This window comes from Dendrobium catenatum, unplaced genomic scaffold, assembly GCF_001605985.2.
Source record: "Dendrobium catenatum unplaced genomic scaffold, ASM160598v2 fragScaff_scaffold_1067, whole genome shotgun sequence".
NCBI classification, from domain to species: Eukaryota; Viridiplantae; Streptophyta; class Magnoliopsida; order Asparagales; family Orchidaceae; genus Dendrobium; species Dendrobium catenatum.
The window spans coordinates 460267-472484 of record NW_021319529.1 but is presented as its reverse complement, the minus strand read 5'-3'; the positions used below and the strand labels follow the sequence as shown (position 1 = coordinate 472484).

Here is a 12218-nt window from a genome sequence, read left to right as displayed (position 1 = left end):
TTATCATTTTATGTTTACGCAATCTTTTGATTTTGAGGCTTACGCCTCAAAACACCTTGAGGCTTACGCCTCGCCTCACGAACGAAAAACGCCTCAATACCCGAATACGCAATTTTAAACATTGATATGAAGTGTTTGTGTAATGGAACAATCTGATAGTATGCAGAAGCTAGCAATTCAAATGATTATATGTTGAAGCATGTGACAGAGGTCTTCGGCTTTTACTCATGGAAATGACCATCCTACACATACAAGGTAAGGACAAGCACATCAAACCTCCTTGGATCCTTATTTAGTAGGAGGTTGATGCACCAAGTTTCCTTTTTAATATGCTAACAAATTGTGGGTTTGTCTATAGCTTGACGGTCTTTAGTTTTTGAGACCATTTAAGATTCAACCAGTACTATGTTGTTCTTGATGGTCCAACCATGTTAGGGTTCAGATAATTTGAGAGAGGGTATGATGATAATTAGGGTAGGAAGATTATATTAGATCATTTGAGATATACCTTTATTGTAGATGATTTCCTGCCCTTCTTGCTTTCTGCTTTGTCGATTGCTCATCTTTTTCTTCTAGTTCAGCTCTTCTCATTTTTTTAACTTGGAAATTATATTCCCAAAGAACTTCCTTTTCAGGTATAGAGGATCAAGAGAGAACGAGCTTCTGGGGAGAGACTGAGTGGTGGACCAGAAGTAATTTTCTAAAGAGAGTCCGAGAGGCCAACCACTTCTAGTGGAGAGTGCATGGGAGGAATTCAAAAATAATTCTAAAAAGCAATTAAAAGAGAGTCTATTTATAAACTTTAAAAAAATCTTATTTCACATTTAAATCTAAAATTAATTCAGGCATTAAACTAATTTTCCTTTCTTTTAATCCTCTTTGTTTACCCGCTTTAATATTTTATTAATAGAAGATTTATAAAATAATACTTAAATGGAGATATTATTTTAATACAATGGTTGGCCATGATGGTAGAGAAGGGAGAAAACGTGGGGTTTTAACTTATTTTATGACTTCTTTTTGCTTGTCATGCATCCATGCATTTTTCATATAACGAACCAAGAATTATTTATTACAACTTGGTCTAGCCACATTTAGTAAGGTAAGTCTACCCAAGTTGGTATGCTTACTTTCTAAGCTTGGCCTACCTCTGTGGGTTTAAATGTTCTTTTATGTCTTCATTTGGCTAAACCTATTCTAGGTTTATTAGTTTCTTCTTAGTGCTCTCTCATTGGTCCACCCATGTGTCTTGATTTGTTGACTAGCCAAGAAGAGCTTCATGGATTTGATTCCTCTTGTTGGCTTTTTTTGCTCTTGGAAATCAACGTTGAAGGTGAAGAGAATGATAGAGCGATCCAGGATTGACCGATTCAGCAGGCCCAACACTAGGGTCGGCTCGTGGTCTATTCAAGGAGGAACAAGGAGTAGTCGGCCCCCCTTGTGGGGCCCATGCATTGATGGAAAATTCAAATAGGAGGGGGGGGGGCAGTTTAGGAGGTAAATTATTCAGGGATGCGCTGTTTAGTAATTATGCTTTTATGTTTATTCTCTAAATAGATAAGGAATGAGGGTTATTGTTATGTGAGGTGTTTGCTGATTTCTGAATTTTCTCTTAGGTGTTTGGGCTTTAATGATTGGCTAGGAATTTGAAGAGTGGGATCTTCCTCTCGAATTGAAGATCCATTGTATATTGTTTGTTTTCTTCTTCGTTTTTACCAATTATCAAGTTCCCTAGTATTTTTCCTAGGGATTTATCTCAAAATTCTGCTTGAATCTTGCTGAAATTTCAAATTTCAACCAAGATTTATTCAATTTCTGCATTTGTTTCCTATCAAATTAGTTTAGAGCTTTTTCTTGGGCAGAAATACAAGTTTTCCTCACTGTTTTTTACAATTAAAACCTAGATCTAATTCATGGAAGCAAATAAGATGGATGTGTTGGAGAGCGAGATGGAACAATTCAAGGCCAGAGTAGAGGAGAAATATTTCGGGGTGGAGGGAAGACTCTTTGCCATCGAGAACCGTTTTGGGAACTTTGAAGAGATGATGAAAAATATGCTTAAGATGCAATCAAAAGCATCACCGACGATTACTATGGTGGAATGACGAGGAAAAGAGACACAGGAGGACGACGATGAATTGCATAGTATTTTTCATCAAGGACCGCCACATGGAGCCCCTTTGGTGGGTGAATCGGGTTATTCTGAAGGGAGGACAACAAGGAGGATGGAAGCTGATCCTTCTGAGAGATTATTCGGGCATGGGGAGAGGCGGAACGGGGATTGGCACGGTGTTTGTTGGGGGGGGGGGCACGTGGTTAAAATCAACCAAGGGAGATAGGAAGGAATCACATTACCACTATACTGAGGAAACTAATGGGGGAAGAAACCAATAGGGTATGGATGCGAGGGCATGGAAGTTAAAGTTGCTGATCTTTGAAGGGGAGGATGCTCAAGGTTGGATGTACCAGGTGGAATGTTATTTTGTTATTAATGGGCTGACTGAAGGAGAGAAACTCATGGCGACGGGTCTATGTTTGGAAGGGAAAGCTTTCGCTTGATTCCAGTGAAGGAAGGCGAGATATCCGATCTACTCATGAGGAGAATTTAAGGAATGCTTGTTGGAACGTTTCCGAGCTATCCGAGAAGGGGACCTCCATGAGCAGTTATTTTCCCTAACTCAAGAGGGGACAATTATGGAGCGTCGGGAGAAGTTTGAGTTGCTAGCAGGGAGAGAATGAGGGGAATCTCTAAGGAAGGGCTGAAGGGGAATTTCATGAAAGGGCTTAGGGAGGATATACAGGCAGAACTCAGGGTATTGAGGCTTAGGGGGCTGAGAGAGATGGAGTTGGCTCTGAGGGTGGAGGAAGGAAAAATACAAGAGGGAGAATGCCATCATAAGCAACACCAAGGGAGGGGCCTATCAGAGTATACTTACAACTTTAGCTCACAAAGCCCAAACAATATTCTTCCATAGAGAAGCTTATAGGGAGAAGAGCGGTGGAGTTTGCCCCGCGGTGGGTTGGGCGAATCATAGAGGTAGAGGTGCAAGATAAGAGGGAAAATGGGTTATATTTCAGATGCGCTTAGAAGCACACACACTGGGGCATATGTATAAGGATCGAGCTCTTCAGGTTCTCATTGTGTGTGATGACAAGGAAGCTGAGGAGGGAGGTTGGAATGAGGCATCGATGGAGGAAAAGCTGACTAAGACATGGCTGAGGTATCCCTGAACTCGATGGTGGGATTCACTCTGAATTACACTATGAAGGTGAGAGGAGAAATAACAGACAAGGGATTAGAGAAGAGGAAGGAGGGGACATCCCTCTTTTAGTACATCTAGTTATACAACAATTATGTGAGATTTTTCACCCACTTCAAGGATTGCCATCACAGAGGGGACAGGAGCATGCCATCATGCTGAGGAAGGGGGTCAAATCCAAAAGGATGAGATTATAAGGTTGATCCAAGAGATGTTGGAGGTTGGGATCATCAAACCTAGCGTGAGCCCTTTCTCTAGCCCAATTCTACTAGTTCAAAATAAGGATGGAAGCTGGCGATTTTGTATGGACTACTAGGCCCTGAATAAGGAGACTGTGCCAGACAAGTTTCCTATTCCAGTGATAGATGATCTACTAGATGAGCTTTGTGGAGTGACGGTATTCACGAGGTGAACTTGAAGTCTGGATATCATCAGATCCGGATGAGAGAGGAAGATGCTCCAAAGATAGTTTTCAAGACACGAAAGACACTATGAGTTCTTGGTGACGCCCTTTGGTCTCACCAAGGCACATGCTACCTTCTAGTCCCTCATGAACAAGGTGTTTCGATCTTACCTCAGGAAGTTTGTTCTGGTGTTCTTTGATGATATTTTGCTGTATAGCTAGTCCAGTGAGGAGCATTTGGAACATCTAAGGGAGGTCTTAGGGGTGTTACATGAGCATCAATTGAGGGCCAATATGAAGAAGGGCTGTTTTGTACATACGAGTGTGGAGTACTTAGGGCATGTGGTATACCAGGAAGGGGTTGCCGTTGATAAGGCCAAGATCGATGCCATGCTTAAGTGGCCTCTATCTAGGAACTTGAGGGAGCTAAGGGGATTCCTAGGATTGACAGGGTACTACAGGATATTCGTGAGGGGATACAACACCATTGCTTGGCCTCTGACAGACATCTGAAGAAGGACATCTTCTTGTGGGGGGAAAATATCTACTCATGCCTTTGAGAGATTGAAGAAGACCATGACTATAGTTTCGGTCCTTGGCACTACCTGATTTCAACTAGACCTTTGTAATGGAGACTGATGTTTTAGGATATGGGTTGGGGGAAGTACTCATGCAAAATCACAGACTCATTGCCTACTTCAGCTAGGTGTTTATAGCCAGAGCTAGACTAAAGTTAGTCTATGAGAGGGATTGATTGCCATTGTGTTGGCTATTTAGAAGGGGTGAACATACTTGCTAAGCTGACAGTTTATCATCAGGACCGACCAGCGGAGCTTGAAGTATTTACTAGAGCAAAGGATGGTGATCGAGGAGCATCAGAGGTGGTTGTGAAAGTTGCTGGGATATGATTTTGAGATCCAATATAGGCTATAGGATTGGAAGACATGGTGGCGGATGCCTTGTTTAGATGTGTGTAGGAGCTCTAGGAGATAGCCATTTCAATACAGCTAATGTGGGATTGGGGGGCTATGAAGGTAGAAAGTGCGCAATACAAGGAGCTGAGAAAGATCAAAGAGGATTTGCTGAAAGATGAGAGTAGCCATCTAGGCTATTCAGTGGATGGGGAGAGAATACTATACTATGGGAGGTTTTTGCTGCCATAAACCTCAATTCATATCCTGCACTTCTACAAAATACATATAAGAGACTGCCTGCTGAATTAAATTGAGAAGGAGATGCACAAGGATGTAGAGGAGATAACGGCTCGTTGTGAGCCAAAGGAATAAGTATATGGCTATGGCTCCAGGGGTTTTACTACAGCCGTTGGCAGTTCCAATCAGAGTGTGGAAAGAGGTCTCTATGGATTTTATATACGGGCTAACACGATTGGAGGGGTTTATAGTTATTCTGATGATGGTGGTGGACAGACTAAACAAATATGCCCATTCATTCCTCTACAACGTCCTTACATGGAAGTAACAATGCCATCAACTTTCATTAGATCAGTGGTCAGATTAAACGGGATATCTGTGTCTATAGTGTCCAATATAGACAAGGTATTCCTCAGTTACTTTTGGAGGGAGTTGTTCATATTGTAGGGAACTGTTTTGAAGAGGAGCACTATTTACCACTTTCAGACTGATGGGCAGTTGGAGGTGGTCAACAAGAGCTTGGAGACATCTATGATGCTTTGCTTCAGAGACACCTCGACTGTGGGTAAGTGGCTGGCGTGGGCAGAGTATTGATACAACATTTTGTATCATTTGATGTCCCAAATGGATCCTTTCAAAGTGTTGTATGACAGGGATTTGCCTCGCTTGGTGCACTTTGGGCAGAGTAGCACATCAGTCTTTCAGTGGTGTAGTACTTGGAAGAGCGTGATAGGATACTATAGGAATTGAAAAAACATATGTTGAGAGCCTAATAGATTATGAAAAGGCAGGCTGATGAGAACAAGAATAACGTTCAATTTGAGGTAGGGGATAGGATGTATTTGATGCTTTGTCCATACAGGCAGAGGACAGTGGCTAGTAAGAGGAATGGGATGTTGGCTCTGCGGTACTTTGGCCCTTTTGAGATAAAGGAGAGGATCGGAGCAGTGGCGTATCGACTAAAGCTACCTTCGACTGCGATCATACACTTGGTATTCCACGTGTCGTAGTTGAGGAGAGGTATAGGGGATCACACCTCAGTTGCATAATTACCAGTGATGTTAACAGAGGACCTGGAGGTGGTTCTGGAACTGTGGGAATTGGCAGGAGTACGACAAGGGGAGGGAGGAAGGAAGTGCTGATTCAGTAGAAAAACCTACTTGAGTACGATGCTACTTGGGAGCTGTATGAGCAGATGAAATACCAATTTCCATCTTTCCACCTTGAGGATAATGTGATTTTTTGGGGGATGGAGTATTGATAGACCAGTCCAAGATGGTCCGGTCCAGACGACCCAACACCAAGACTGGCTCGTGGTCTATTCCAGGCGAAATTGGGAGTAGCCAGCCCCCCTTGTGGGGATCATGCATTGTTGGAAAATTCAACTAGGAGGGGGGCGGTTTAGGAGGGAAATTATTCAGGGAGGGGTTGTTTAGTAATTATGCTTTTATTTGTATTTTTTTTAAGAGGGTTGCCGAGAAAGTCAACCCTATACCATTCATAAATTATGTTGGTCATATCTTGATAACTATACAACGCTCGTTGATTAAATGATGTGCGTGGCATACATAGCCAACCGACCCATTTTTTGCTTTTATTTGTATTCTTTCGCCTGGATTAGTTCTTCTTGCCTTAGTGTTATTCGTTGGCTTTTTTAATCTATTTTTCTTCATCATCCTGTGCATACATAGCCAACCGACCCATTTTTTGCTTTTATTTGTATTCTTTAAATAGAGGATGATGAAGAAAAATAGATTAAAAAAGCCAACGAATAACACTAAGGCAAGAAGAACTAATCTCAATTCAAAATTTAGTAAGCCAACACCAAACAAATCTTAAAACAAACCGAAGTTAGATAAAAAAAATACCCTTAGAACAATCAACTAATGGTCACTTCACATGCATCGAAATAGAAGGAAAAAGATTAGTGCTCAACGACATGCAAACCAGAGGTCCACCATAGCAACTTGGGCCAACGTCCACCATAAACTCCTACAAATGCTACCAAACCGGCCAACCAACACCTTCAAAAGCTTGAGAAGATAGATACAAGTGGGGTGGAAACTTGTGGAGAGAAGAAGTAGGTAAGAAGCCCGAGACAAAATCAAAGAGAGGAGAAGAGAAAGTGGATATAGCTCGCTAGCTATCCAAGGACCCATATTTTTTGATGTTTTCACTCACCAAAATCTGGTCTCAAATGCCTCAAAACGGCCAAAACAGCCGCCCATATAAGCCAATAGGAAAGGGGGAGGCAAAAGACCAAAAGTCCACCGCTTGGAGCAGCACACGAAGAGGCACGCGGGACTCATCCAACGAACATACAACGCTAGGGGGAAAGAAACGGGTAGGCAGAGGAAACAAAAAGGCAAATAGGGGGAATGAACCCGACCAGCAGAAATAGGAACCAGTAACCAGCACACAAGCCATCCACACCCGAAACAACCAAACCACACCCAAGGAACTAGGGTCAAACCCAAGTCAGCCACAAGCCATGGCACCTAGAGGTGTCAATTTCAGGTCACGGGTCGGGTTCGGGTCGAACCCGAAATTGACCCGGCACTATTCGGGTCAACCCGAACCCGACCCGTTTTTAAAAACGGGTCGGTTTCCTGGACCCGAACCCGACCCGCTTCGGGTCCGGGTCAAACCGGCCCGACCCGAATGACCCGTTTTCAACCGAAAAATTGCTAATTTTCGGGTCAAAAACGGGTCAATATCCTCTTTTCGGGTCAAAATCGGGTCAATCTCGGTTAAAATCGGGTTTTCGGGTCAAAATCGGGTCACTTTCGGGTCAATTTCGGGTCCAAGGGTTAACCCGAACCCGACCCGTTTCGGGTTCGGGTTGACCCTAACCCGAAATTTTCGGGTCGGGTTCGAGTCGGGTTTTTGGGTCATGTCAAATATTGACACCCCTAATGGCACCCAAGAAACTAGCACACCAAAGGCAATGCATGTCCAAGAGCACAACCTACAAATGATCATTAGTTGCCTTCCATCATAGGGTAGAAAAAAACATAAAATTCAAATTACAATAAAGTTAAAAAAATAAAAATTAAAATGAAATTTGCACTAATCAGAGGATAAGGGATTATAGGGATAGGGTTATGTGAGATGTTTGCTAGCTTCTGAATTTTCTCTTAGGTGTTTGGGTTTCTAGTCACCAGCTAGAGATTGGGAGAGCCTGATCTTCCTCAAGAATTGAAGATCATTGTATCTTGTTTGCTTTCTTCTTACTATTATCAATTATCAAGTTTTCTAGTGTTTTGCTATGGATTTATCTCAAAATTCTGTTGAAATTCCAAATTTCAGCCAAGGTTTCTTCAATTTATGCATTTGTTTCCTATCAGAAAATTCCCCTCATAAACTTAATCTTTGTTGAGGACTACTTGGAACATCGTTTGGTCTTTTTCATATTTCAACAATATTTAATTTGAAAATTGGAGGTGATTTTTCTTTCTTCACAGAGGACTTCTGACTTTGATATGCACCGAAGCATGAGGGCTGCAAGTGAACAAAACATTCGACGACTACTCGTTGCTCGGTTCAATTAAAGCTCGTTTTTGATCGTTTAACTAACTAAACAAACAAACTTGAACAATATTTTTAATACTCGATCCTTAAATAAATAACCTTGAACATTGATGTGTTTGGTTCATTTATGTTCACGAACAACATCACTTGAAGCTCATGAACATGCTCGATAAGAAGCTCGATAAAAGCTTGATTCGTGTTCGATTCAGAACTCGTGATACGCTTGATAAAAACTCGATTAATATTTAATTATAAAATTGATAAACAAACATAATATAAATATTTTAATTTATTATAATATAATGATATAATTATTTTTCATTGATAAATTCTAAAGTAATTAAATATTATAATATATGCTGTAGTTTTAATTTCCTTACGATTGCTAATTTATTATATTACATCGTTAGATATTGTTCTTTTGATAGCTCAAGAATACCCGTTAGATTTGTTCATGAACATGTTTGTTTGATAGTTTAAAAAAATTCGCTAAATATGTTCACGAACAGAGCTTGTTAAGACATTGCTTGTTTAAAGCTCGATAATCACTAAACAAACCGAACATGAACTGAACATGAACCAAACATGAACATTAATTTAAACGAACCAAACATGAACACAAACAATAAAGCTCGAATCAAACATAAACCGAATTTGAACAAGCTAATAATAAACGAACTCAAACATGAACACTCACATACTCAGGTCGGTTCGGTTCGTTTGTAGCCCTACGAATCATCATCTTTTATCAGTGTGCGACCTTTGTTGATGGTGCTAACTTTGCTTGCCTCTGGCATGCCAAGGCTGCATCTTCTTCTAAAGGACTTGCATAGGTTATTAGGGTTATATATTTTGCTTTTTCAAAACTGACCTATCTTGGTAAGATTGCCACATGTACTGCTATCTCTTGTTGGCACCTTTCTTTTTCTTCTTTTGGGAAGATGAAGGGGCAAGTTTTGTTAAGCAAGTCTACTGTAGCCAAATTTGTAGTTGTGATAGTTGGTCACACTATTATGACTTGCTGTTTCCAGTTTCTTCTTTAGTGAAATAAACATATCAAGTTTATAAGATCTTAAATTCGTCTCCATGTTAAGTTAAAAGAGCATAGTGTTAGTTGTGGTTTTATTTCTAACTCTAAATGCTCGTTTAACGTTGCAATAAGATTTTTATTTCTTGCCACCATTTGAATCTATAATGGCGCTAGCAATAGATTATGATGCGGTGTCTAACCCTAAATGCCTGCCTAGAATTTCATGAGATTTTTATTTCTTGTCGCTATTCAAATCTATAATAGCAAGAACTTGCAGAAACTTCAAATAATTTCTACTGTTAGCATAAGATTACTTCATATTTCATGATTGATGCAGTGTTCAAAAGTTAAATTCATTGATGACTGTAGGTTGAAATCAAGAAGGCTGAACCCAAAAAAGGTGGTGGAGAAATTGGAGCCAATGGAAGAGGCTTTGGTTATGGAGGCGGCGGTTCATATGGATATGGAGGCGGCTCCTATGGCTATGGCGGCGGCAGCGGTGGTTATCGATCCATGGGCAATAGCTATTATGGAGGTAGAGAAGGTGGCGGTGGTGGATTCTATGGCCGAGGAGGCTATGGCTATGGCTATGGCTATGGTGGCGGTGCCGGCTTCGTACCTGGCTATGGCGAGCCCATATACGGTTCGGCTGCATATGGTGGTGGTAGTAATAATGTCTACGGTGCTGCAGCTGGTGGATACGGTGGTCCTGTCTATGGTGGTTATGGCGGCGGCGGCGGTCGGGGATATGGGAGCCGTTATCATCCCTATGGAAGATAAGATTTGAATTTTTATTTCTTCCAATTAATTCCTTGTGAAGACATATTGTTGATGTTTGCCTTATAAATATTCGATTTTGTTTTGTTGAGCAAACTTTATGGAGCTGAATCATTACTACAGAATTCTAATGTTCCTGGCATGGCGATTGTATTCTGCCCATTGCCCAATGCTGATGCAAGTATTTTTTTTTTTTAAGCTATTACTTTGCTTCAGAGGATTTCTTATCAAAACTTTATTGTATTTTTCTTCGTTAAATCCTTCATTCTATGTTAGATTATTGAGCTGCTTCTATTCCTGCTGAATATGCATGAATGTATAAAATCTAAAATTATGTTATTATGCTATGAAATTATTCTTAGAGTTAGTAAATTTGTAATTTAGTAATTTGAATAAAAATAAGAAGATAATAATTTAATTCTGATTAGATATTTGTGATTTAAATTTAGTGTTATATTATAGAGGAGAATTGTATATAACTTTTGGATAAAAGATTAAATTCGGGATTGAAATAATTATTTAAATAAAAATTAAGGTTTATATATTTAAATAGATGAAAAATAATATTAAATAATGAGATCAATTTTTGTATAAGAGAGATAATTCAAGTTGAATGAAAATAATAGAACATCTGTCAAGAAATTATTTATAATTATAAGCATAAAATTAAGACAATTAGAGCTTAAGGATTACAACTTTTTTACTGTATTTTAAAATAGTTTTTTTAGTAAGTTTTGTTTTTTAATAAAAATTATTTTAATAAAAATTTATTTTAGAAAGTAATAAAAAAATTGTTTTAAATGAAGCCTAAATCTGATACAACTTCATATTAACAAATGATTAAAAAAATTGGCATGTACTTCTGCTATTAAAAATGTTTAAAAATTAGAAAATTTTCCAAATTGTTGGCTACCACTTCCAAATTAAAATTTGAGTTAAAAAAGAATAATATTAGTGCAGCTTAACCTTTAGTTAGTACTCACTAATATCAACGAGCTCACACTAATGATGATCACCTCACGAGCAATTGCAAGCCACTAATGGAGCTGCAGGCAAACTTTGAGCTAATGGAGGAAAAACAATTGAAGTTAAATTTATTTTAATCAAATAATATTTTAAAACACGTTAGAGCTATGTTGCACTGATACGGATACGGCGACACAGATACGACACGATACGGATACGAGACATGTCAATTCTTAAAAATATATGAACGGGTACGGCGCGGATAAATCATATATAAAAATTAAGAAAACAATCAAAGCATAATATTTGAAATGAGAAAAAAATGAAAGCAACATCATTTGTAGCATTGTAGCTTACAATATCAAAATAAAAATAAGCATCGAGTCAAGGGAAGAGCTAAAACTCATTGCCTAATAAGTATTTTGTGGCATGATTATACTAATTATGTTATTGAATGATTTGGTGTCATGTTTACTAAATAACATATGAGATTTAAATTTTTTTTTTTCCATTTAAGAAGACATACAAATCACAATAACATGATTTTTTTAATACATGAAACAAAAATCAAAGCATTACAAATGCAAAATAATTTGATGCCATAATATCCTATTTTATAGTAAACTAACATCAATGTAAATGGCTCGCAAGTTAAAAAATGAGAGAATCGTGCTCGCAATTACGGAAGTAAATATGACGCGTCTTTTTTCCGTCTTTCAACAGACACGCATATACGATACGCATGTCCTTTTGAAATTAAATAGTATTTTAATTGGATACGGCTTTGACGTATACGACACATATCAGTGCAATATCGAACCCGTATCTGTGTCCGAGACGTATCTGATACAACACGCCTTCATAAATAGATGTATTGATGCAACATAGTGTCAGAGGAATGATTTTAGTCCCACATCAAAAGATGAAAATTATGTGTTAATTGAAAATTACATTATTATTATTAAAGCATTAATAACTAATTATGTTCTTTTTAATTAAAACAAATAAATATTACTTGAAGAAGCTTGATTAACAACTCTTATTCTTTTAGTTAAAAAAGGATAAACTATAAAGAGCTTTTAACAAATAGTACATCAATA

The 12218-nt window shown here is 38.8% G+C and overlaps 1 protein-coding gene across 1 annotated transcript in view; it reads left to right on the top strand.

Moving 5' to 3' along the window:
* The window catches only part of LOC110102782 (heterogeneous nuclear ribonucleoprotein 1), a 29821-nt gene extending 19389 nt beyond the window's left edge, over positions 1–10432 (top strand). Inside the window, exon 7 of the mRNA XM_020831264.2 lies at positions 9745–10432. Within this exon, the coding sequence (XP_020686923.2) occupies positions 9745–10155 (411 nt within the window). The 3' untranslated portion in view covers positions 10156–10432. The remainder of the gene's footprint in view (positions 1–9744) is intronic.
* Positions 10433–12218: the final 1786 nt, after the last annotated feature.